The sequence below is a fragment of the Lactuca sativa genome, chromosome 6 (assembly GCF_002870075.4).
Source record: "Lactuca sativa cultivar Salinas chromosome 6, Lsat_Salinas_v11, whole genome shotgun sequence".
Classification (NCBI taxonomy): Eukaryota; Viridiplantae; Streptophyta; class Magnoliopsida; order Asterales; family Asteraceae; genus Lactuca; species Lactuca sativa.
This window is the reverse complement of record NC_056628.2, coordinates 146,564,132-146,590,977: the sequence shown is the minus strand read 5'-3', so window position 1 is coordinate 146,590,977 and position 26,846 is coordinate 146,564,132. Positions and strand designations below refer to the sequence as shown.

Sequence of the window (26,846 nt, the reverse complement as noted above, 5' to 3'; positions counted from 1 at the left end):
TCAGAATGAGATGGTAGCAAAGAATTCCCAACACAGCTCGGCGTATTCAGGCTCTTGAATCTTAAATAGTTGTAACCAACCGTCACATGTGATGGTGGTATACCCCAAACTGCATTCCTTCACCAAGTAAGGTGTAAGCTCCTCCTCCAATCCCACATTTCCCAGCCACCCCCAATCAACTGCATTTGGTAAATGGATTTCCTTTTGTTTGAGCGCCTCTAATCTGTTTTTGGCCCTTGTTTGTGATGACTTGGAAGTGAGTTGTTGAAAAGAAAGCCATGGGATATCAGTTTGGTTTCCCCCACGAGAAGACTGCCCCCTTCTGGCCATTGTACCTGCATAAGAACATCAAAAACACACAAACAAACAATACCCAGTAATTAAAAACGAAGAAATCGGGTCTGAATAGTCATCTACTCGCCGAGTACACCACCTACTCGGCGAGTAGGATGAACATCGGGACTGTTTGGTGCCGGACCTGTATAGACTGTCCAAAAATCCAAATTCTTCACAGGGGTTTGTTGTAATTAGTTATCTAACCATAAATCTAAAAGAAATTCCTCATAACATTACCTAATTCATGGCTAAATTAAAACCCTGGAATTTGAGAAAACCCCTAAATCCGAAATCAAGCAAAATCGGGGCAAATCTATGATAAAGATTGAACCTTTGACGAGTTTAAAGTGTAAAGCTGTTACCTTTTTCCTTGAATGATGAAGATTAGGTGGAGAATTGAAGAAAATCGGATGAAATCGCTGGCTGCTTGAGAAATCGCTGTGCACGACGAGTATGGGGGTTAAATGGGTGAAAACCCTCTTTTTACAGATTTATATTTCATCCGTGTAAAGTGGCTACTCGCCGAGTAGAAAGGTCCTACTCGCTGAGTATAAATGCCGTTATGCGTTTTATCAGGCTACTCGGGCAGGTACTCGCCGAGTATACGTGCCTACTCGGCGAGTAAACCTTGTAGATTGAAAAAATTGTGAAATTTTTTGAAAAATTAGTGTATTTTCTCATGTTTTTAAGCCATCCACCCCACACTCTAGGCATTGCTTGTCCTCAAACAGTTATGTTCTTAAAAGTAGATGAAGAAAAGGAAAAAAATAATGAAAATAAAGAAAACGAAAGAAAATGCAAACTGGAAACTCGGGTTGCCTCCCAAGAAGCGCTTCTTTTTAGGGAGTCATTAGCTGGACTCCTCCCCTTCTACGTGGTTGCAATCCCTTCCAGCAGCAGCAACTCTTCCATTCCTTCATTCCGGGGGACTCCTTCTTCATACTTTTTGACCCTATGACCATTTACCTTGAAAGGCATGCCATCTCTTGACAATAGCTCTATAGCACCATGTGGAAACACCATCTTCACTAGAAAAGGACCATCCCATCTTGACTTGAGTTTTCCCGAGAAAAGCTTTAGTCGTGAATTGAAGAGCAACACTTTTTGGCCTTCATGAATTTCTTTATCTTTAATCCTTTTGTCATGCCACATCTTGGTATTCTCTTTATAAAGCCATGAACTATAGTATGCATCATTCCTCAGCTCCTTAAGAGCATTCATTTGCATTAACCGGTTGCTCTTTAGTTCCTCCGTGTTGAAGTTACACCTCTTTAAAGCCCAAAACGCCTTATGCTCTAGCTCCACCGGTAAATGGCATTGCTTTCCATAAACTAACCTATATGGTGTGGTACCAATAGGTGTTTTGAAAGCTGTACGAAAGGCCCAAAGTGCATCATCTAGCTTATCCGACCATTCCTTGCGATTGCCCCCCACCGATTTCTCCAAAATTCGCATTAAGGCTCGATTTGTCACTTCGGTTTGTCCACTAGTTTGTGGATGGTATGATGTGGAAAACTTGTGGGTTACCCCATATTTCTTTAACACCTTTTCCAATTGGTCATTGGCATAATGTGTGCCTCGGTCACTTATAAGGGCTTTCGGGACTCCAAATCGTGAAAATAATTTCTTTAAAAAACGCACCACCACCCGACCATCATTTGTTGGTAATGCTTGTGCCTCCGCCCATTTGGATACATAATCCACCGCCACTAGTATGTATTTGTTTCCTTTAGACATGGGAAATGGTCCCATGAAGTCAATTCCCCACACATCAAACACCTCGCACACTTGGATACTATGTTGTGGCATTTCATTTCGAGATGAAATGTTTCCCACTCTTTGACAAGCATCACATTCTTTGACAAATTGGGTTGCATCTTTAAAAATTATGGGCCAATAAAACCCAATGTCAAAGATCTTCTTTGCCGTGTAGTGTGCTCCATGATGTCCACCCGTGGGCCCGCTATGACAATGATCTAATATTTTCTGGCTTTCCTTCCCGAATACGCATCTTCGTATGATCCCATCCGCACAGCTCCGGAAGAGGTATGGCTCGTCCCAAAAGTAATATTTTAATTCAGAAAAGAATTTCTTCTTTTCTTGACTGCTAAAATCTTTCGGAATGTATTTTGTGGCTAAATAATTAGCTATGTCTGCGAACCATGGCTCTTCTCCCACTGTTACCATAATGTACTCGTCCGGGAAGTCGTCTCCAACTTTATCTTCTTGCAATTGCGGGTTCTCAAGCCTTGACAAGTGGTCAGCTGCTACATTCTCCATTCCCTTCTTGTCTCGTATCTCTATGTCGAACTCTTGAAGAAGTAGCACCCATCGTATCAGTCTTGGCTTGGCATCCTGTTTTGCAAACAAATACTTGATAGCCGAGTGGTCAGTAAAAACACTAGTTTTGGATAAAACCAAGTAAGGGCGGAATTTTTCAAAGGCATACACCATAGCTAATAATTCCTTTTCAGTGGTGGTGTAATTCTCTTGGGCTGGATTTAGAGTCTTGCTAGCATAATATATGGGTCGAAAGGGCTTATCAGCCCGTTGACCAATGACAGATCCTAAAGCAAAGTCACTAGCATCACACATAATCTCAAATGGTAAGTTCCAATTTGGTGCAATAATGATCGGGGCATTAGTTAATTTTTCCTTTAAACATTCAAATGCCTTAAAACATTCTTTAGTAAAAGTAAATGGTGCATCTTTTAGTAGTAATTGTGTTAGAGGTCTAGTTATTTTGGAAAAATCTTTTATGAAACGCCGGTAAAAACCCGCGTGTCCTAGAAAACTCTTAATGCCCTTCACATTAGTTGGTGGGGGTAATTTGGCAATGGTGTCAATCTTTGCCCGATCCACTTCAATTCCCATTTTGGAAACCTTGTGGCCCAAAACTATAACCTCCTTGACCATAAAGTGACATTTCTCCAAATTGAGGACCAAGTCGGTTTTTTCACACCTAGCAAGCATTAGGTCAAGATTTGTGAGACAATCATGGAAAGAAGATCCAGAAACGGAAAAGTCGTCCATAAAAACTTCCATGAATTTTTCCACCATATCGTGGAATATGGCTGTTATACACCTTTGAAAAGTCGCGGGTGCATTGCATAGCCCAAAAGGCATGCGTCTATAAGCAAAAGTCCCACTTGGGCAAGTGAATGTGGTCTTTTCTTGGTCCATTGGGTCTATGGGTATTTTAAAATAACCCGAGAATCCATCTAGAAAGCAATAGTAGCTATAGCCTGATAGTCTTTCTAACATTTGATCAATAAAAGGTAAGGGAAAATGGTCTTTACGAGTGGCATCGTTTATCTTTCGATAATCGATGCACACTCTCCAACCGGTTACCGTTCGTGTCGGAATTAGCTCGTTCTTTTCGTTGGTTATGACCGTCATCCCTCCTTTCTTGGGCACCACTTGGACCGGACTCACCCACGGACTGTCGGAAATGGAATAGATAATTCCTGCATCTAAGAGTTTGACCACTTCCTTCTTGACTACTTCTTGCATGTTTGGGTTTAACCTTCTTTGGTGCTGTACAACCGGATTTGCTCCTTCATCCAGATTGATCTTGTAGGAGCAATAAGATGGGCTTATTCCCTTGATGTCGGTGATGCTCCATGCTATGGCCCGCTTCCGCTTCTTCAACACTTGCACGAGCTCTTCCTTTTCAGAATTGGACAGGTCAGCGGCTATTATTACAGGCTTTTGGTTGCCTTCTTCAAGGAAAGCATACTCCAAATGTTCTGGTAAAGTTTTGAGCTCCGATTTTTGGTTTTGACCGTTGGACTCGCCGAGTGCAGGTAGGGTACTCGGCGAGTTGGTGGCTGTATTCACGACTTCTGCCTTTTCTAGAGAGGAACTCGGCGAGTAGATCGGTCCTACTCAACGAGTAGGACTGTCAGTGTTCTTCACCAATTCTTCATAATCCGCTTCTTCTAGCAGTCTTTCAATTTCCATCAAGTCTTTTTCTGGATCAAATTCTTCATCATCAGTTGTGAACTTGATGGAATCTTCAGTTATGAATTTCTGCAATAATTCGTCTAACATATCAATTGAGAATGCCGTGTCGTCACTGTTCCTTGAATACTTCATAGCTTGGTCTACCTCAAATGTGACTGAATCTTCTCCTAACCGCAAGGTGAGCTTCGAGTCCCTCATGTCTACTATAGCACTTTCCGTGTTGAGGAAGGGCCTTCCAAGGATGATTGGCACTTGTGGATCCGCCTCCATGTCTAGAATGATAAAATCAGTGGGAAAGACGAATTTGTCCACCTTGACTAGTATGTCTTCGCATATGCCTCTTGGGAAGGTGACTGTCTTGTTTGCCAAATGAATTGCCATGCGGATTGGCCTAGGTTCCGGGAGATCCAGCTTCTTAAAGAATGAGTATGACATTAGGTTCACACTTACTCCCGAATCGTCTAAGGCCTGAATGGTGGCCAAGTTGCCAAATTAGCAAGGTAAAGTCAAACTCCCCGGATCACCTTTCTTCTTTGGTAGCTTAGTTAGCATAACAACTGAGTAGTTTTCATTGAGTACTACCTTCTTCACTTCTACCATCTTTCTTCTATCAGTGAGAATTTCCTTAAGGAACTTTGCATACTTGGGCATTTGCATGACGGCTTCAATGAAGGGTATGTTGATTTGAAGAGTCTTGATATGATCTAGAAACTTCTGATACTCCTCTTCCTGCTTCTCCTTCTTAGCTCGGGCTGGGTATGGCATGGGAGGCTGGTAAAGTTTTTCAGGGACCTGCTCATTGGGATTTTGTGATGTACTCGCCGAGTCCATACGTGGTACTCGGCGAGTAGGGCTGTCAGATTGTATGTCTTGGTTTTCTGCCTCCTCCTTCTGTGATTTCTTGGATGACTCAGTCTGAATAGGTTCCAGGGGAGTGATTATCTTCCCACTTCTTGTTGTGACTATGTTTATGTGCGCGCCTCGTGGGTTATTTTCGGTTTTGCTAGGAAGTTCGCCCGGTGACCTTTGGTTGATTTGTTGAGCAAGTTGCCCAAGCTGCGTTTCTATATTGTGGATAGATGCTTGATGGTTCCTAAGCATGGTCCTTGTTTCTTGAATTGCAGCATCATGATCATTATGTCTTTTTTCTGAAGCAACTACAAATTTGGTGAGCATTTCTTCCAAGCTTGGCTTCCTTTCTTGCACCGGCTCCTCCTTTTGGTAGAACCCTCTCCCTTTTTGCCTAAACCTTTCCTCCTTGTCTTTCTTGTACTCTTCATAAGGGAGCCATTCTTTCTTTTGTTTGCGCCAGTCTTCATCATATCGGTCTCCACTTGAGTAACACACTTGCACCTTCTTGTTGCCATTCTCATCTAAATCACAGTCTCTAGTGAGGTGAGGCCCATTGCAGTTTTCACAGCCCACCCGAATAGCATGGATCGTTTGATCCATTTTATCCATCCTCCTATCCATGGTTTTTAGCATAGCCATGACCGCGGATAAGTCTTCAGTAGCTGCATAAGCGGCTCCCCTAGTGACATCATGTCTAGGGTTGTGGTATTCTCTAGAGTGTTTAGAGAATTCTTCAATCAATTCTTTGATCACCGGGGGCGGCTTCTTTGTGAGCGGGCCTTGCGAGTCTAGTAACTGCCTGGTTGTGACATTGACTCCATTATAGAAGATGGAGACTTCTTGCTGGCTGTTTAGGTCATGGTGTGGGAAGTTTCTTAGTAAGCTCCTGTACCTCTCCCATGCTTCATATAGTGACTCTCCAGCTTGTTGTTCAAAGTTAGGAATGGCCTTCTTTAACTTGGCTATCTTGGAAGGTGGGAAAAAGTGATCAAGGAATTCTTCTTTCATCTTGGCCCAAGTTGTGACTGATCCGGGGGGAAGTGACTTGAGCCAGTCTTTTGCAGCACCTTTGAATGTCACCGAAAGCATACAAAGTAGCTGAGTCTCGCGGGGCACATTTGAAACATTGAAGTAATCAGCTACATCATTGACTTCGTCCAAATGCTTGTAGGCATCTTCATGGTCTTTTCCATAAAACGGTATTTCTTTAAGTAAAGCTAGGATATGACCCTTTAGCTCGAAAGTAGCAGTCGTGGGAATTGCGGGTTGCATAAGTCCCGGGCCAGTGTCGTCGCGCATCCTCTTCTTCCATTCTCCCATGGGGATTTCATCAATGTTAGCCATTGTGATAGCTAACTCTTCCTCGGAATCGGTTTCGTGCTCGTATGTATGCTCCTCTTCTTCCTCGGTCTCGTACTCGATATCTTCTGGAATTGGGTCCTCGATTGTCAAAGAGGCACTGGATGCTCCTGATTTGCTGCTCTTCTTTTTCCCGAAAACAGTCTTCAAATTGGACAAAGGTGACTTCTTTGGTGTATTCGAGCTCTCCACGTCCTTTCCTTTGTTCCTTTTCAATGCGGATTCGGGATCTTCAAACGGGGGTACCAGCGGGGTGTTTGATCCTCTGGTCATGAAAGTCCTGAAATAAACAAGATAAAAACGTAAAAAGAACAAAAAGACTGTACTAAAAAAACGAAAGCTAATCTGCCAAATACGCTTGTACTCGCCGAGTAGGTGCGACTGCACTCGGCGAGTATCAGTGTAATTTTGAAGAAATTTTAAACTTAATTTTAAAACTAACCAGATGCTAAAACCTAATTTCTAACTACTAAATTGCAATAAATTAACTTTGTGCCAGTAAACTCACACAAAGGATCGAAAAAATCAGGGATTAGATTAATTATTTAGAACCGTTCCCCGGCAACGGCGTCAAAAACTTGATGTATGTAAATGCACTTGTTTTATTCCTACTATTTATTAATAAATTTAGCACACAAAGGCAGTGGACCTGTCTTTTAGTGGTATAGTTTAGTAAGTAAGGTATCGAACTCAGGGAACGGAAAATTAAACTAATGGCTAATTTTAACTAAACAATTAATGAAAGCAAAAGGTTTTTCTTCTAGTTTTACAAGACTAGAAACTTAAGCACACCATAAAACACTTAACTAACTAAATAACTAAAGCAAACAACTAATTCACCAAATTTGATAAAGATGTTTATATTTAGGTTCAACCAATTCACTCCTATGGTTATTTTGTATTTATGATAGATTAATTGTTATTGGCTACCTATTATATTGGTTAGGTTCATTTTCATTACTCCTAACCCTTAGACAATTAATTAATTCAAGCAGTGATCAAGTGTTTAAGCTAATTAATTCCCTAGATTAATAATTTGGATTAAATAAGATTTGTAGTGGTTAATCAATTTAGTGGTTCAATTAACCTCTTGTTTGATGCTTTCTCAAACAAGCTCACACATTAATCTAACTATTGTCTCATTAATCTTAGTTTCATAATCATTATTCCTAAGCATATGATTTAGTGTTCACATAGACATATGAGGTTAACAACTAAGAGATGTTCATGCAGCTTAATTGTCTTCCGATTAACAGAAAATAATTGTGATTAATGCATAAGGTTCTTTAATAAACTTAATTTAATAGATCACCAATACACAATTAACCAAAAGCTAAGAATTAAACCATAAGAGTTCCTTGGTATTCCCCAAACAGAAACAAAAACGTATTTAGCTCATAGTTGCAGTAAAAACAAACACAAAAACAAGTTTAGCTAGATTAAACATACTCATTTCCTAAAGCTAAGTGGAATGATTAACCTAGTTGCTTATTTCATCAAAAGGTTGCATATTAGAATTCCTTAGCGTCTTTAAGGGTTCTCAATCGCAGTTGGATCTTCAAAAAACGCCAGAAAAGTAGTCCCATCGGATAAAGGCTCGGTTTTTATAGATATCTCAAAACAGGGTGTACTCGGCGAGTAGCAGACCCAACTCGCCGAGTAGACTCGTAGTTATCCGTCTTAAATCAGGAGTCGTGGCTATCTTCTGGAATATTCTGCTGGACTCGCCGAGTAGGCTCGTGTACTCGCCGAGTAGGTAAGCTTTTGTCCCTCAATCTTCATTCTTTGATCTCTAATTGCTTTCCCTTGTTCCCTTTCACTCCCAAGCATGTCTTTTGGACTGAAACAAAATTTAAACAATATTAAGTGCCTTTTGTCCATATTATTCACATAATTAGTTAAAAATGAATTAAAATGTATGCTAAATAACTAACTAATTATGCACATATCAAAATACCCCACACTTGACTTTTGCTTGCCCCCAAGCAAAACTGAATTTTAAACATATTAGAATCACATATGACAATTCCAATCTAACTCAGCCATTATGCCAAGACCGCAACACATGCATTTGTGTCTAAAATTGTCCTAAGTACCCCCATACTCCAAATACTTACAATCCTCATAAACATTCGCCCACTCACCCCGAACTATGCTCATTTTATGCAACCCTCCGAATCCATCCGCAGAAAACCTCTTACCCTCAAGGTACTTTTAGTTGAGCAACCCAAGCATACATAATCTAGAATTACAACTTTTCGATACCACTATAGAGCTCTTTTGAATTCTTCACTTTCTTGATAATTTGATCTTTGATTTCTTTGAATTCACCACCTTTATTGATTTTTGGTATCTTCAACTTTTTGAATCTTAGAATTTTGATATTTTGATCTTCACTTTATTTTCTCCAAAATTCTTCAACTTTTCTTGCAATTCTCTCTCTCTCTCTCCTTTTTTTTTTTTTTTTTTACATGTACCTCACTTTTTTCCACTCAAAACCCTACATGCTTAAGCAGGGGCACTCAATCCCAACCTTTATTGGCTAATGATAATAATTTTCCTGGATACATTTCAGGTTTAGGCTGCTAAACATATTGCATCCCTCAGGCTGAGCGGGGTCGTGTTTTTGTCCCATGATTTCATTGGAATAAGGAAGCCACAAATGCACTAGAACGTGTATAGGCTCAACTAAACATTTGGGTTTTCATGCAATCATCAACACAATTCTACTATGGAATCCTAATTTGCTATTACCAAAATTTTCTAATTTAGATCCCTAAGTAATATTTTTGGTATGCAACATTTTTTTTTAAAGTTAGCCTAAATTAAGATTGTAAATTTTCTAATATGTGACCAACCCCCTACCCCACAATTATTTTATGCAATGCCCTCATTGCATACTATGCAAATAATAAAAGTGCAAATATATAGAAAGAATTGGAACAAACTCCCATAAGGTAGCAGTCGATAGGTTGATATTCTTTTTTTCAGCTCCTTCTTCTCTTGACTTTAGCCATGGGAAAACCTCATCCATGGCTTGGGTGTCATGTCTCGTGTGGTTGACAGCTCGAAAATTTCACGGAACAAGCTTCTTAGAAAATCTCCAGTGACAATTCTTGACAAAAAGTGGATAAATGATGCAGTGATATTACTGAAAACAGCTCTGGAGTTCGAAAATTGCCAGTCTACTCGGCGAGTAATGACGTGTACTCGGCGAGTATATCTTGACTTGGAACTGTATCGTGTAGTATCTCAGGTACTCGCCGAGTAGAATTTGTGCACTCGGCGAGTAGGCGGTGTATGCCCAAAACTGATCCAATTGCTATTCCTTTCGCCTCAGGTTTTGAAATTGGTAATTTCAATGACCCTCACTCTAATTCCTTCAGCAGCAACACTCTCCATTACTCTCGACTCTCACGGACGCAATCCTAAGGACAAGACTCCATATTTTTCTTGAAAACCTCTCATTCCTTACTTGAACCTCACAATTTAGTATGCTTCCTAATCTTCTATCCCTGAAAAATAAACAACTAAAAGTGAAAGTAATAACCATCCCAACAAAAAATAAAAATCATCCAAGTGTTTGACAAGTGTTCAAAACATAACATCACAAAACATAAAACATAAAAGAAAATACTTCATCCTTAGTCTTCCATGTCAGCTCCTCCTGCGCCACATCCTCTTTCTCCATCTCTTCTTCCCATTCGCTAATCCCAACTCATAATGTAGGGATATCCGGGCCCGGGTCTTGGGGCAATATTCATCTGTTGGAAGAGGTATTCAAGAGATTGGTTATTATAATTCACCCCTTGTCCAATGTCATCCAAGTAGCATCGGTACTCCAATTGGTTCCATCCATCATTGTCCTCCTCCACCGGAATAACCGGTGGATCTTCCAGTACCCGCTCACTACGTTGTCGAACCCGCCTTCTTGGCTCCTCAAGAATTGTCGGCTCGTCTTCATGCGGAATGGAGAATGAGTCACCAAATTTCTCAACTATCCGTGCCCTCTGATATAGTGCAGTGTTGAATGGTGGAGGGTGGATAACCGTGAGTGCCCAAGCTTGTTGCAAATCTAGGATCCCATATGACTTCGCTAGCCTAGTCACAAACATGCCTCCATTGATTTTTGAGTTGACTTTTTCTTTAACCGCCCCTTCAGCAAGGAATTTGGCAATGCAATATGGGAGGTTGCAAAAAGCGTCAGGAGTAATAATACTCCATAAATAGAAGATGTAAAGGGTTGGGACCTTGTCCCAATCCTTCCTCATGTTGATGGTGCTAGCCACAAAGCGGTGAATGAGGCGGTGGATTGGTGAGCGAATGTGGCCTTCCTGGGCGGTGGAAGGGATATACACCCGATTAGCGATCGTGTTCCACCATGTAGAGGCCACCACTGCCTCGGGGAGTTCCTTATGGCAGTTTTCCAGGAAAGTTTCAAAGTCTTCAGACATCATCGTGCTCTGGTCATAGATACCTAGTCTCCAAGAAAACTCAGCAATGCTGCATTGTTGCAGCTCCCCACCCAAAGAGAAAGAAATTGTGTTGGGGTTGTAATACTCACTACCACCTCAGAATGAGATGGTAGCAAAGAATTCCCAACACAGCTCGGCGTATTCAGGCTCTTGAATCTTAAATAGTTGTAACCAACCGTCACATGTGATGGTGGTATACCCCAAACTGCATTCCTTCACCAAGTAAGGTGTAAGCTCCTCCTCCAATCCCACATTTCCCAGCCACCCCCAATCAACTGCATTTGGTAAATGGATTTCCTTTTGTTTGAGCGCCTCTAATCTGTTTTTGGCCCTTGTTTGTGATGACTTGGAAGTGAGTTGTTGAAAAGAAAGCCATGGGATATCAGTTTGGTTTCCCCCACGAGAAGACTGCCCCCTTCTGGCCATTGTACCTGCATAAGAACATCAAAAACACACAAACAAACAATACCCAGTAATTAAAAACGAAGAAATCGGGTCTGAATAGTCATCTACTCGCCGAGTACACCACCTACTCGGCGAGTAGGATGAACATCGGGACTGTTTGGTGCCGGACCTGTATAGACTGTCCAAAAATCCAAATTCTTCACAGGGGTTTGTTGTAATTAGTTATCTAACCATAAATCTAAAAGAAATTCCTCATAACATTACCTAATTCATGGCTAAATTAAAACCCTGGAATTTGAGAAAACCCCTAAATCCGAAATCAAGCAAAATCGGGGCAAATCTATGATAAAGATTGAACCTTTGACGAGTTTAAAGTGTAAAGCTGTTACCTTTTTCCTTGAATGATGAAGATTAGGTGGAGAATTGAAGAAAATCGGATGAAATCGCTGGCTGCTTGAGAAATCGCTGTGCACGACGAGTATGGGGGTTAAATGGGTGAAAACCCTCTTTTTACAGATTTATATTTCATCCGTGTAAAGTGGCTACTCGCCGAGTAGAAAGGTCCTACTCGCTGAGTATAAATGCCGTTATGCGTTTTATCAGGCTACTCGGGCAGGTACTCGCCGAGTATACGTGCCTACTCGGCGAGTAAACCTTGTAGATTGAAAAAATTGTGAAATTTTTTGAAAAATTAGTGTATTTTCTCATGTTTTTAAGCCATCCACCCCACACTCTAGGCATTGCTTGTCCTCAAACAGTTATGTTCTTAAAAGTAGATGAAGAAAAGGAAAAAAATAATGAAAATAAAGAAAACGAAAGAAAATGCAAACTTGAAACTCGGGTTGCCTCCCAAGAAGCGCTTCTTTTTAGGGAGTCATTAGCTGGACTCCTCCCCTTCTACGTGGTTGCAATCCCTTCCAGCAGCAGCAACTCTTCCGTTCCTTCATTCCGGGGGACTCCTTCTTCATACTTTTTGACCCTATGACCATTTACCTTGAAAGGCATGCCATCTCTTGACAATAGCTCTATAGCACCATGTGGAAACACCATCTTCACTAGAAAAGGACCATCCCATCTTGACTTGAGTTTTCCCGAGAAAAGCTTTAGTCGTGAATTGAAGAGCAACACTTTTTGGCCTTCATGAATTTCTTTATCTTTAATCCTTTTGTCATGCCACATCTTGGTATTCTCTTTATAAACCCTTGAACTAGAGTATGCATCATTCCTCAGCTCCTCAAGAGCATTCATTTGCATTAACCGGTTGCTCTTTAGTTCCTCCGTGTTGAAGTTACACCTCTTTAAAGCCCAAAACGCCTTATGCTCTAGCTCCACCGGTAAATGGCATTGCTTTCCATAAACTAACCTATATGGTGTGGTACCAATAGGTGTTTTGAAAGCTGTACGAAAGGCCCAAAGTGCATCATCTAGCTTATCCGACCATTCCTTGCGATTGCCCCCACCGATTTCTCCAAAATTCGCTTTAAGGCTCGATTTGTCACTTCGGTTTGTCCACTAGTTTGTGGATGGTATGATGTGGAAAACTTATGGGTTACCCCATATTTCTTTAACACCTTTTCCAATTGGTCATTGGCAAAATGTGTGCCTCGGTCACTTATAAGGGCTTTCGGGACTCCAAATCGTGAAAATAATTTCTTTAAAAAACGCACCACCACCCGACCGTCATTTGTTGGTAATGCTTGTGCCTCCGCCCATTTGGATACATAATCCACCGCCACTAGTATGTATTTGTTTCCTTTAGACATGGGAAATGGTCCCATGAAGTCAATTCCCCACACATCAAACACCTCGCACACTTGGATACTATGTTGTGGCATTTCATTTCGAGATGAAATGTTTCCCACTCTTTGACAAGCATCACATTCTTTGACAAATTGGGTTGCATCTTTAAAAATTATGGGCCAATAAAACCCAATGTCAAAGATCTTCTTTGCCGTGTAGTGTGCTCCATGATGTCCACCCGTGGGCCCGCTATGACAATGATCTAATATTTTCTGGCTTTCCTTCCCGAATACGCATCTTCGTATGATCCCATCCGCACGGCTCCGGAAGAGGTATGGCTCGTCCCAAAGTAATATTTTAATTCAGAAAAGAATTTCTTCTTTTCTTGACTGCTAAAATCTTTCGGAATGTATTTTGTGGCTAAATAATTAGCTATGTCTGCGAACCATGGCTCTTCTCCCACTGTTACCATAATGTACTCGTCCGGGAAGTCGTCTCCAACTTTATCTTCTTGCAATTGCGGGTTCTCAAGCCTTGACAAGTGGTCAGCTGCTACATTCTCCATTCCCTTCTTGTCTCGTATCTCTATGTCGAACTCTTGAAGAAGTAGCACCCATCGTATCAGTCTTGGCTTGGCATCCTGTTTTGCAAACAAATACTTGATAGCCGAGTGGTCAGTAAAAACACTAGTTTTGGATAAAACCAAGTAAGGGCGGAATTTGTCAAAGGCATACACCATAGCTAATAATTCCTTTTCAGTGGTGGTGTAATACTCTTGGGTTGGATTTAGAGTCTTGCTAGCATAATATATGGGTCGAAAGGGCTTAACAACCCGTTGACCAATGACAGATCCTAATGCAAAGTCACTAGCATCACACATAATCTCAAATGGTAAGTTCCAATTTGGTGCAATAATGATCGGGGCATTAGTTAATTTTTCCTTTAAACATTCAAATGCCTCAAAACATTCTTTAGTAAAAGTAAATGGTGCATCTTTTAGTAGTAATTGTGTTAGAGGTCTAGTTATTTTGGAAAAATCTTTTATGAAACGCCGGTAAAAACCCGCGTGTCCTAGAAAACTCCTAATGCCCTTCACATTAGTTGGTGGGGGTAATTTGGCAATGGTGTCAATCTTTGCCCGATCCACTTCAATTCCCATTTTGGAAACCTTGTGGCCCAAAACTATACCCTCCTTGACCATAAAGTGACATTTCTCCCAATTAAGGATCAAGTCGGTTTTTTCACACCTAGCAAGCATTAGGTCAAGATTTGTGAGACAATCATGGAAAGAAGATCCAAAAACGGAAAAGTCGTCTATAAAAACTTCCATGAATTTTTCCACCATATCGTGGAATATGGCTGTCATACACCTTTGAAAAGTCGCGGGTGCATTGCATAGCCCAAAAGGCATGCGTCTATAAGCAAAAGTCCCACTTGGGCAAGTGAATGTGGTCTTTTCTTGGTCCATTGGGTCTATGGGTATTTTAAAATAACCTGAGAATCCATCTAGAAAGCAATAGTAGGTATGGCCCGATAGTCTTTCTAACATTTGATCAATAAAAGGTAAGGGAAAATGGTCTTTACGAGTGGCATCGTTTAGCTTTCGATAATCGATGCACACTCTCCAACCGGTTACCGTTCGTGTCGGAATTAGCTCGTTCTTTTTGTTGGTTATGACCGTCACCCCTCCTTTCTTGGGCACCACTTGGACCGGACTCACCCACAGACTGTCGGAAATGGAATAGATAATTCCTGCATCTAAGAGTTTGACCACTTCCTTCTTGACTACTTCTTGCATGTTTGGGTTTAACCTTCTTTGGTGCTGTACAACCGGATTTGCTCCTTCATCCAGATTGATCTTGTAGGAGCAATAAGATGGGCTTATTCCCTTGATGTCGGTGATGCTCCATGCTATGGCCCGCTTCCGCTTCTTCAACACTTGCACGAGCTCTTCCTTTTCAGAATTGGACAGGTCAGCGGCTATTATTACAGGCTTTTGGTTGCCTTCTTCAAGGAAAGCATACTCCAAATGTTCTGGTAAAGTTTTGAGCTCCGATTTTTGGTTCTGACCGTTGGACTCGCCGAGTGCAGGTAGGGTACTCGGCGAGTTGGTGGCTGTATTCACGACTTCTGCCTTTTCTAGAGAGGAACTCGGCGAGTAGATCGGTCCTACTCAGCGAGTAAGACTGTCAGTGTTTTTCGCTAATTCTTCATAATCCGCTTCTTCTAGCAGTCTTTCAATTTCCATCAAGTCTTTTTCTGGATCAAATTCTTCATCATCAGTTGTGAACTTGATGGAATCTTCAGTTATGAATTTCTGCAATAATTCGTCTAACATATCAATTGAGAATGCCGTGTCGTCACTGTTCCTTGAATACTTCATAGCTTGGTCTACCTCAAATGTGACTGAATCTTCTCCTACCCGCAAGGTGAGCTTCGAGTTCCTCATGTCTACTATAGCACTTTCCGTGTTGAGGAAGGGCCTTCCAAGGATGATTGGCACTTGTGGATCCGCCTCCATGTCTAGAATGATAAAATCAGTGGGAAAGACGAATTTGTCCACCTTGACTAGTATGTCTTCGCATATGCCTCTTGGGAAGGTGACTGTCTTGTTTGCCAAATGAATTGCCATGCGGATTGGCCTAGGTTCCGGGAGATCCAGCTTCTTAAAGAATGAGTATGACATTAGGTTCACACTTGCTCCCGAATCGTCTAAGGCCTGAATGGTGGCCAAGTTGCCAAATTAGCAAGGTAAAGTCAAACTCCCCGGATCACCTTTCTTCTTTGGTAGCTTATTTAGCATAGCAACTGAGTAGTTTTCATTGAGTACTACCTTCTTCACTTCTACCATCTTTCTTCTATCAGTGAGAATTTCCTTAAGGAACTTTGCATACTTGGGCATTTGCATGACGGCTTCAATGAAGGGTATGTTGGTTTGAAGAGTCTTGATATGATCTAGAAACTTCTGATACTCCTCTTCCTGCTTCTCCTTCTTAGCTCGGGCTGGGTATGGCATGGGAGGCTGGTAAAGTTTTTCAGGGATCTGCTCATTGGGATTTTGTGATGTACTCGCCGAGTCCATACGTGGTACTCGGCGAGTAGGGCTGTCAGATTGTATGTCTTGGTTTTCTGCCTCCTCCTTCTGTGATTTCTTGGATGACTCAGTCTGAATAGGTTCCAGGGGAGTGATTATCTTCCCACTTCTTGTTGTGACTATGTTTATGTGCGCGCCTCGTGGGTTATTTTCGGTTTTGCTAGGAAGTTCGCCCGGTGACCTTTGGTTGATTTGTTGAGCAAGTTGCCCAAGCTGCGTTTCTATATTGTGGATAGATGCTTGATGGTTCCTAAGCATGGTCCTTGTTTCTTGAATTGCAGCATCATGATCATTATGTCTTTTTTCTGAAGCAACTACAAATTTGGTGAGCATTTCTTCCAAGCTTGGCTTCCTTTCTTGCACCGGCTCCTCCTTTTGGTAGAACCCTCTCCCTTTTTGCCTAAACCTTTCCTCCTTGTCTTTCTTGTACTCTTCATAAGGGAGCCATTCTTTCTTTTGTTTGCGCCAGTCTTCATCATATCGGTCTCCACTTGAGTAACACACTTGCACCTTCTTGTTGCCATTCTCATCTAAATCACAGTCTCTAGTGAGGTGAGGCCCATTGCAGTTTTCACAGCCCACCCGAATAGCATGGATCGTTTGATCCATTTTATCCATCCTCCTATCCATGGTTTTTAGCATAGCCATGACCGCGGATAAGTCTTCAGTAGCTGCATAAGCGGCTCCCCTAGTGACATCATGTCTAGGGTTGTGGTATTCTCTAGAGTGTTTAGAGAATTCTTCAATCAATTCTTTGATCACCGGGGGCGGCTTCTTTGTGAGCGGGCCTTGCGAGTCTAGTAACTGCCTGGTTGTGACATTGACTCCATTATAGAAGATGGAGACTTCTTGCTGGCTGTTTAGGTCATGGTGTGGGAAGTTTCTTAGTAAGCTCCTGTACCTCTCCCATGCTTCATATAGTGATTCTCCAGCTTGTTGTTCAAAGTTAGGAATGGCCTTCTTTAACTTGGCTATCTTGGAAGGTGGGAAAAAGTGATCAAGGAATTCTTCTTTCATCTTGGCCCAAGTTGTGACTGATCCGGGGGGAAGTGACTTGAGCCAGTCTTTTGCAGCACCTTTGAATGTCACCGAAAGCATACAAAGTAGCTGAGTCTCGCGGGGCACATTTGAAACATTGAAGTAATCAGCTACATCATTGACTTCGTCCAAATGCTTGTAGGCATCTTCATGGTCTTTTCCATAAAACGGTATTTCTTTAAGTAAAGCTAGGATATGACCCTTTAGCTCGAAAGTAGCAGTCGTGGGAATTGCGGGTTGCACAAGTCCCGGGCCAGTGTCGTCGCGCATCCTCTTCTTCCATTCTCCCATGGGGATTTCATCAATGTTAGCCATTGTGATAGCTAACTCTTCCTCGGAATCGGTTTCGTGCTCGTATGTATGCTCCTCTTCTTCCTCGGTCTCGTACTCGATATCTTCTGGAATTGGGTCCTCGATTGTCAAAGAGGCACTGGATGCTCCTGATTTGCTGCTCTTCTTTTTCCCGAAAACAGTCTTCAAATTGGACAAAGGTGACTTCTTTGGTGTATTCGAGCTCTCCACGTCCTTTCCTTTGTTCCTTTTCAATGCGGATTCGGGATCTTCAAACGGGGGTACCAGCGGGGTGTTTGATCCTCTGGTCATGAAAGTCCTGAAATAAACAAGATAAAAACGTAAAAAGAACAAAAAGACTGTACTAAAAAAACGAAAGCTAATCTGCCAAATACGCTTGTACTCGCCGAGTAGGTGCCACTGTACTCGGCGAGTATCAGTGTAATTTTGAAGAAATTTTAAACTTAATTTTAAAACTAACCAGATGCTAAAACCTAATTTCTAACTACTAAATTGCAATAAATTAACTTTGTGCCAGTAAACTCACACAAAGGATCGAAAAAATTAGGGATTAGATTAATTATTTAGAACCGTTCCCCGGCAACGGCGTCAAAAACTTGATGTGTGTAAATGCACTTGTTTTATTCCTACTATTTATTAATAAATTTAGCACACAAAGGCAGTGAACCTGTCTTTTAGTGGCATAGTTTAGTAAGTAAGGTATCGAACTCAGGGAACGGAAAATTAAACTAATGGCTAATTTTAACTAAACAATTAATGAAAGTACAAGGTTTTTCTTCTAGTTTTACAAGACTAGAAACTTAAGCACACCATAAAACACTTAACTAATTAAATAACTAAAGCAAACAACTAATTCACCAAATTTGATAAAGATGTTTATATTTAGGTTCAACCAATTCACTCCTATGGTTATTTTGTATTTATGATAGATTAATTGTTATTGGCTACCAATTATATTGGTTAGGTTCATTTTCATTACTCCTAACCCTTAGACAATTAATTAATTCAAGCAGTGATCAAGTGTTTAAGCTAATTAATTCCCTAGATTAATAATTTGGATTAAATAAGATTTGTAGTGGTTAATCAATTTAGTGGTTCAATTAACCTCTTGTTTGATGGTTTCTCAAACAAGCTCACACATGAATCTAACTATTGTCTCATTAATCTTAGTTTCATAATCATTATTCCTAAGCATATGATTTAGTGTTCACATAGACATATGAGGTTAACAACTAAGAGATGTTCATGCAGCTTAATTGTCTTCCGATTAACAGAAAATAATTGTGATTAATGCATAAGGTTCTTTAATAAACTTAATTTAATAGATCACCAATACACAATTAACCAAAAGCTAAGAATTAAACCATAGGAGTTCCTTGGTATTCCCCAAACAGAAACAAAAACGTATTTAGCTCATAGTTGCAGTAAAAACAAACACAAAAACAAGTTTAGCTAGATTAAACATACTCATTTCCTAAAGCTAAGTGGAATGATTAACCTAGTTGCTTATTTCATCAAAAGGTTGCATATTAGAATTCCTTAGCGTCTTCAAGGGTTCTCAATCGCAGTTGGATCTTCAAAAAAACGCCAGAAAAGTAGTCCCATCGGATAAAGGCTCGGTTTTTATAGATATCTCAAAACAGGGTGTACTCGGCGAGTAGCAGACCCAACTCGCCGAGTAGACTCGTAGTTATCCGTCTTAAATCAGGAGTCGTGGCTATCTTCTGGAATATTCTGCTGGACTCGCCGAGTAGGCTCGTGTACTCGCCGAGTAGGTAAGCTTTTGTCCCTCAATCTTCATTCTTTGATCTCTAATTGCTTTCCCTTGTTCCCTTTCACTCCCAAGCATGTCTTTTGGACTGAAACAAAATTTAAACAATATTAAGTGCCTTTTGTCCATATTATTCACATAATTAGTTAAAAATGAATTAAAATGTATGCTAAATAACTAACTAATTATGCACATATCAAAATACCCCACACTTGACTTTTGCTTGCCCCCAAGCAAAACTGAATTTTAAACATATTAGAATCACATATGACAATTCCAATCTAACTCAGCCATTATGCCAAGACCGCAACACATGCATTTGTGTCTAAAATTGTCCTAAGTACCCCCATACTCCAAATACTTACAATCCTCATAAACATTCGCCCACTCACCCCGAACTATGCTCATTTTATGCAACCCTCCGAATCCATCCGCAGAAAACCTCTTACCCTCAAGGTACTTTTAGTTGAGCAACCCAAGCATACATAATCTAGAATTACAACTTTTCGATACCACTATAGAGCTCTTTTGAATTCTTCACTTTCTTGATAATTTGATCTTTGATTTCTTTGAATTCACCACCTTTATTGATTTTTGGTATCTTCAACTTTTTGAATCTTAGAATTTTGATATTTTGATCTTCACTTTATTTGCTCCAAAATTCTTCAACTTTTCTTGCAATTCTCTCTCTCTCTCCTTTTTTTTTTTTTTACATGTACCTCACTTTTTTCCACTCAAAACCCTACATGCTTAAGCAGGGGCACTCAATCCCAACCTTTATTGGCTAATGATAATAATTTTCCTGGATACATTTCAGGTTTAGGCTGCTAAACATATTGCATCCCTCAGGCTGAGCGGGGTCGTGTTTTTGTCCCATGATTTCATTGCAATAAGGAAGCCACAAATGCACTAGAACGTGTATAGGCTCAACTAAACATTTGGGTTTTCATGCAATCATCAACACAATTCTACTATGGAATCCTAATTTGCTATTACCAAAATTTTCTAATTTAAATCCCTAAGTAATATTTTTGGTATGCAACATTTTTTTTTTTAAAGTTAGCCTAAATTAAGATTGTAAATTTTCTAATATGTGACCAACCCCCTACCCCACAATTATTTTATGCAATGCCCTCATTGCATACTATGCAAATAATAAAAGTGCAAATATATAGAAGGAATTGGAACAAACTCCCATGAGGTAGCAGTCGATAGGTTGATACTCTTTTTTTCAGCTCCTTCTTCTCTTGACTTTAGCCATGGGAAAAGCTCATCCATGGCTTGGGTGTCATGTCTCGTGTGGTTGACAGCTCGAAAATTTCACGGAACAAGCTTCTTAGAAAATCTCCAGTGACAATTCTTGACAAAAAGTGGATAAATGATGCAGTGATATTACTGAAAACAGCTCTGGAGTTCGAAAATTGCCAGTCTACTCGGCGAGTAATGACGTGTACTCGGCGAGTATATCTTGACTTGGAACTGTATCGTGTAGTATCTCAGGTACTCGCCGAGTAGAATTTGTGCACTCGGCGAGTAGGCGCTGTATGCCCAAAACTGATCCAATTGCTATTCCTTTCGCCTCAGGTTTTGAAATTGGTAATTTCAATGACCCTCACTCTAATTCCTTTAGCAGCAACACTCTCCATTACTCTCGACTCTCATGGACGCAATCCTAAGGACAAGACTCCATATTTTTCTTGAAAACCTCTCATTCCTTACTTGAACCTCACAATTTAGTATGCTTCCTAATCTTCTATCCCTGAAAAATAAACAACTAAAAGTGAAAGTAATAACCATCCCAACAAAAAATAAAAATCATCCAAGTGTTTGACAAGTGTTCAAAACATAACATCACAAAACATAAAACATAAAATAAAATACTTCATCCTTAGTCTTCCATGTCAGCTCCTCCTGCGCCACATCCTCTTTCTCCATCTCTTCTTCCCATTCGCTAATCCCAACTCATAATGTATGGATATCCGGGCCCGGGTCTTGGGGCAATATTCATCTGTTGGAAGAGGTATTGAAGAGATTGGTTATTATAATTCACCCCTTGTCCAAAGTCATCTAAGTAGCATCGGTACTCTAATTGGTTCCATCCATCATTGTCCTCCTCCACCGGAATAACCGGTGGATCTTCCCGTACCCGCTCACTACGTTGTCGAACCCGCCTTCTCGGCTCCTCAAGAATTGTCGGCTCGTCTTCATGCGGAATGGAGAATGAGTCACCAAATTTCTCAACTATCCGTGCCCTCTGATATAGTGCAGTGTTGGATGGTGGAGGGTGGATAACCGTGAGTGCCCAAGCTTGTTGCAAATCTAGGATCCCATACGACTTCGCTAGCCAAGTCACAAACATGCCTCCATTGATTTTTGAGTTGACTTTTTCTTTAACCGCCCCTTCAGCAAGGAATTTGGCAATGCAATATGGGAGGTTGCAAAAAGCGTCAGGAGTAATAATACTCCATAAATAGAAGATGTAAAGGGTTGGGACCTTGTCCCAATCCTTCCTCATGTTGATGGTGCTAGCCACAAAGCGGTGAATGAGGCGGTGGATTGGTGAGCGAATGTGGCCTTCCTGGGCGGTGGAAGGGATATACACCCGATTAGCGATCGTGTTCCACCATGTAGAGGCCACCACTGCCTCGGGGAGTTCCTTATGGCAGTTTTCCAGGAAAGTTTCAAAGTCTTCAGACATCATCGTGCTCTGGTCATAGATACCTAGTCTCCAAGAAAACTCAGCAATGCTGCATTGTTGCAGCTCCCCACCCAAAGAGAAAGCAATTGTGTTGGGGTTGTAATACTCACTACCACCTCAGAATGAGATGGTAGCAAAGAATTCCCAACACAGCTCGGCGTATACAGGCTCTTGAATCTTAAATAGTTGTAACCAACCATCACATGTGATGGTGGTATACCCCAAACTGCATTCCTTCACCAAGTAAGGTGTAAGCTCCTCCTCCAATCCCACATTTCCCAGCCACCCCCAATCAACTGCATTTGGTAAATGGATTTCCTTTTGTTTGAGCGCCTCTAATCTGTTTTTGGCCCTTGTTTGTGATGACTTGGAAGTGAGTTGTTGAAAAGAAAGCCATGGGATATCAGTTTGGTTTCCCCCACGAGAAGACTGCCCCCTTCTGGCCATTGTACCTGCATAAGAACATCAAAAACACACAAACAAACAATACCCAGTAATTAAAAACGAAGAAATCGGGTCTGAATAGTCATCTACTCGCCGAGTACACCACCTACTCGGCGAGTAGGATGAACATCGGGACTGTTTGGTGCCGGACCTGTATAGACTGTCCAAAACTCCAAATTCTTCACAGGGGTTTGTTGTAATTAGTTATCTAACCATAAATCTAAAAGAAATTCCTCATAACATTACCTAATTCATGGCTAAATTAAAACCCTGGAATTTGAGAAAACCCCTAAATCCGAAATCAAGCAAAATCGGGGCAAATCTATGATAAAGATTGAACCTTTGACGAGTTTAAAGTGTAAAGCTGTTACCTTTTTCCTTGAATGATGAAGATTAGGTGGAGAATTGAAGAAAATCGGATGAAATCACTGGCTGCTTGAGAAATCGCTGTGCACGACGAGTATGGGGGTTAAATGGGTGAAAACCCTCTTTTTACAGATTTATATTTCATCCGTGTAAAGTGGCTACTCGCCGAGTAGAAAGGTCCTACTCGCTGAGTATAAATGCCGTTATGCGTTTTATCAGGCTACTCGGGCAGGTACTCGCCGAGTATACGTGCCTACTCGGCGAGTAAACCTTGTAGATTGAAAAAATTGTGAAATTTTTTGAAAAATTAGTGTATTTTCTCATGTTTTTAAGCCATCCACCCCACACTCTAGGCATTGCTTGTCCTCAAACAGTTATGTTCTTAAAAGTAGATGAAGAAAAGGAAAAAAATAATGAAAATAAAGAAAACGAAAGAAAATGCAAACTTGAAACTCGGGTTGCCTCCCAAGAAGCGCTTCTTTTTAGGGAGTCATTAGCTGGACTCCTCCCCTTCTACGTGGTTGCAATCCCTTCCAGCAGCAACAACTCTTCCATTCCTTCATTCCGGGGGACTCCTTCTTCATACTTTTTGACCCTATGACCATTTACCTTGAAAGGCATGCCATCTCTTGACAATAGCTCTATAGCACCATGTGGAAACACCATCTTCACTAGAAAAGGACCATCCCATCTTGACTTGAGTTTTCCCGAGAAAAGCTTTAGTCGTGAATTGAAGAGCAACACTTTTTGGCCTTCATGAATTTCTTTATCTTTAATCCTTTTGTCATGCCACATCTTGGTATTCTCTTTATAAAGCCATGAACTAGAGTATGCATCATTCCTTAGCTCCTCAAGAGCATTCATTTGCATTAACCGGTTGCACTTTAGTTCCTCCGTGTTGAAGTTACACCTCTTTAAAGCCCAAAACGCCTTATGCTCTAGCTCCACCGGTAAATGGCATTGCTTTCCATAAACTAACCTATATGGTGTGGTACCAATAGGTGTTTTGAAAGCTGTACGAAAGGCCCAAAGTGCATCATCTAGCTTATCCGACCATTCCTTGCGATTGCCCCCCACCGATTTCTCCAAAATTCGCTTTAAGGCTCGATTTGTTACTTCGGTTTGTCCACTAGTTTGTGGATGGTATGATGTGGAAAACTTATGGGTTACCCCATATTTCTTTAACACCTTTTCCAATTGGTCATTGGAAAAATGTGTGCCTCGGTCACTTATAAGGGCTTTCGGGACTCCAAATCGTGAAAATAATTTCTTTAAAAAACGCACCACCACCCGACCGTCATTTGTTGGTAATGCTTGTGCCTCCGCCCATTTGGATACATAATCCACCGCCACTAGTATGTATTTGTTTCCTTTAGACATGGGAAATGGTCCCATGAAGTCAATTCCCCACACATCAAACACCTCGCACACTTGGATACTATGTTGTGGCATTTCATTCCGAGATGAAATGTTTCCCACTCTTTGACAAGCATCACATTCTTTGACAAATTGGGTTGCATCTTTAAAAATTATGGGCAATTAAAACCCAATGTCAAAGATCTTCTTTGCCGTGTAGTGTGCTCCATGATGTCCACCCGTGGGCCCGCTATGACAATGATCTAATATTTTCTGGCTTTCCTTCCCGAATACGCATCTTCGTATGATCCCATCCGCACAGCTCCGGAAGAGGTATGGCTCGTCCCAAAAGTAATATTTTAATTCAGAAAAGAATTTCTTCTTTTCTTGACTGCTAAAATCTTTCGGAATGTATTTTGTGGCTAAATAATTAGCTATGTCTGCGAACCATGGCTCTTCTCCCACTGTTACCATAATGTACTCGTCCGGGAAGTCGTCTCCAACTTTATCTTCTTGCAATTGCGGGTTCTCAAGCCTTGACAAGTGGTCAGCTGCTACATTCTCCATTCCCTTCTTGTCTCGTATCTCTATGTCGAACTCTTGAAGAAGTAGCACCCATCGTATCAGTCTTGGCTTGGCATCCTGTTTTGCAAACAAATACTTGATAGCCGAGTGGTCAGTAAAAACACTAGTTTTGGATAAAACCAAGTAAGGGCGGAATTTGTCAAAGGCATACACCATAGCTAATAATTCCTTTTCAGTGGTGGTGTAATACTCTTGGGTTGGATTTAGAGTCTTGCTAGCATAATATATGGGTCGAAAGGGCTTAACAACCTGTTGACCAATGACAGATCCTAATGCAAAGTCACTAGCATCACACATAATCTCAAATGGTAAGTTCCAATTTGGTGCAATAATGATCGGGGCATTAGTTAATTTTTCCTTTAAACATTCAAATGCCTCAAAACATTCTTTAGTAAAAGTAAATGGTGCATCTTTTAGTAGTAATTGTGTTAGAGGTCTAGTTATTTTGGAAAAATCTTTTATGAAACGCCGGTAAAAACCCGCGTGTCCTAGAAAACTCCTAATGCCCTTCACATTAGTTGGTGGGGGTAATTTGGCAATGGTGTCAATCTTTGCCCGATCCACTTCAATTCCCATTTTGGAAACCTTGTGGCCCAAAACTATACCCTCCTTGACCATAAAGTGACATTTCTCCCAATTAAGGATCAAGTCGGTTTTTTCACACCTAGCAAGCATTAGGTCAAGATTTGTGAGACAATCATGGAAAGAAGATCCAAAAACGGAAAAGTCGTCTATAAAAACTTCCATGAATTTTTCCACCATATCGTGGAATATGGCTGTCATACACCTTTGAAAAGTCGCGGGTGCATTGCATAGCCCAAAAGGCATGCGTCTATAAGCAAAAGTCCCACTTGGGCAAGTGAATGTGGTCTTTTCTTGGTCCATTGGGTCTATGGGTATTTTAAAATAACCCGAGAATCCATCTAGAAAGCAATAGTAGGTATGGCCCGATAGTCTTTCTAACATTTGATCAATAAAAGGTAAGGGAAAATGGTCTTTACGAGTGGCATCGTTTAGCTTTCGATAATTGATGCACACTCTCCAACCGGTTACCGTTCGTGTCGGAATTAGCTCGTTCTTTTCGTTGGTTATGACCGTCATCCCTCCTTTCTTGGGCACCACTTGGACCGGACTCACCCACGGACTGTCGGAAATGGAATAGATAATTCCTGCATCTAAGAGTTTGACCACTTCCTTCTTGACTACTTCTTGCATGTTTGGGTTTAACCTTCTTTGGTGCTGTACAACCGGATTTGCTCCTTCATCCAGATTGATCTTGTAAGAGCAATAAGATGGGCTTATTCCCTTGATGTCGGTGATGCTCCATGCTATGGCCCGCTTCCGCTTCTTCAACACTTGCACGAGCTCTTCCTTTTCAGAATTGGACAGGTCAGCGGCTATTATTACAGGCTTTTGGTTGCCTTCTTCAAGGAAAGCATACTCCAAATGTTCTGGTAAGGTTTTGAGCTCCGATTTTTGGTTCTGACCGTTGGACTCGCCGAGTGCAGGTAGGGTACTCGCCGAGTTGGTGGCTGTATTCACGACTTCTGCCTTTTCTAGAGAGGAACTCGGCGAGTAGATCGGTCCTACTCAGCGAGTAGGACTGTCAGTGTTCTTCACCAATTCTTCATAATCCGCTTCTTCTAGCAGTCTTTCAATTTCCATCAAGTCTTTTTCTGGATCAAATTCTTCATCATCAGTTGTGAACTTGATGGAATCTTCAGTTATGCATTCCTCCAATAATTCGTCTAACATATCAATTGAGAATGCCGTGTCGTCACTGTTCCTTGAATACTTCATAGCTTGGTCTACCTCAAATGTGACTGAATCTTCTCCTACCCACAAGGTGAGCTTCGAGTCCCTCATGTCTACTATAGTAATTGCCGTGTTGAGGAAGGGCCTTCCAAGGATGATTGGCACTTGTGGATCCGCCTCCATGTCTAGAATGATAAAATCAGTGGGAAAGACGAATTTGTCCACCTTGACTAGTATGTCTTCGCATATGCCTCTTGGGAAGGTGACTGTCTTGTTTGCCAAATGAATTGCCAT

The 26,846-nt window shown here is 41.1% G+C and overlaps 1 protein-coding gene and 2 non-coding genes across 3 annotated transcripts; 2 read left to right on the top strand and 1 right to left on the bottom strand.

Annotated features, from left to right (window-relative positions):
* LOC128126890 (uncharacterized) lies at nucleotides 1-26,846 on the bottom strand. The gene is made up of 7 exons (XM_052765050.1): nucleotides 26,418-26,846; nucleotides 24,491-24,854; nucleotides 23,609-24,355; nucleotides 13,932-14,639; nucleotides 2,498-3,557; nucleotides 1,296-1,672; nucleotides 1-335 (listed from the first exon to the last, which is right to left on the bottom strand). The coding sequence occupies exons 1-7, from the start codon at nucleotides 26,844-26,846 to the stop codon at nucleotides 1-3; spliced, it is 4,020 nt and encodes a 1,339-aa protein (XP_052621010.1).
* LOC111915572 (small nucleolar RNA R71) lies at nucleotides 6,008-6,114 on the top strand. Its single transcript, XR_002858200.2, has one exon. It is a non-coding gene; the product is annotated as a small nucleolar RNA R71 (small nucleolar RNA).
* Nucleotides 17,090-17,196, top strand: LOC111897835 (small nucleolar RNA R71). The gene has a single exon (XR_002852399.2). It is a non-coding gene; the product is annotated as a small nucleolar RNA R71 (small nucleolar RNA).

Excerpts from the sequence above, each read along its gene's own strand:
- LOC128126890 (XM_052765050.1), bottom strand. The coding sequence starts at position 26,846 with ATGGCAATTCATTTGGCAAACAAGACAGTCACCTTCCCAAGAGGCATA. Across the intron at positions 24,855-26,417 it reads AAGCGGATTATGAAGAATTG|GATGCCAAGCCAAGACTGAT; the intron begins GTGAAGAACACT and ends TTTGCAAAACAG. Across the intron at positions 1,673-2,497 it reads ACAGTGGGAGAAGAGCCATG|GTTAGTTTATGGAAAGCAAT; the intron begins GTTCGCAGACAT and ends CACACCATATAG.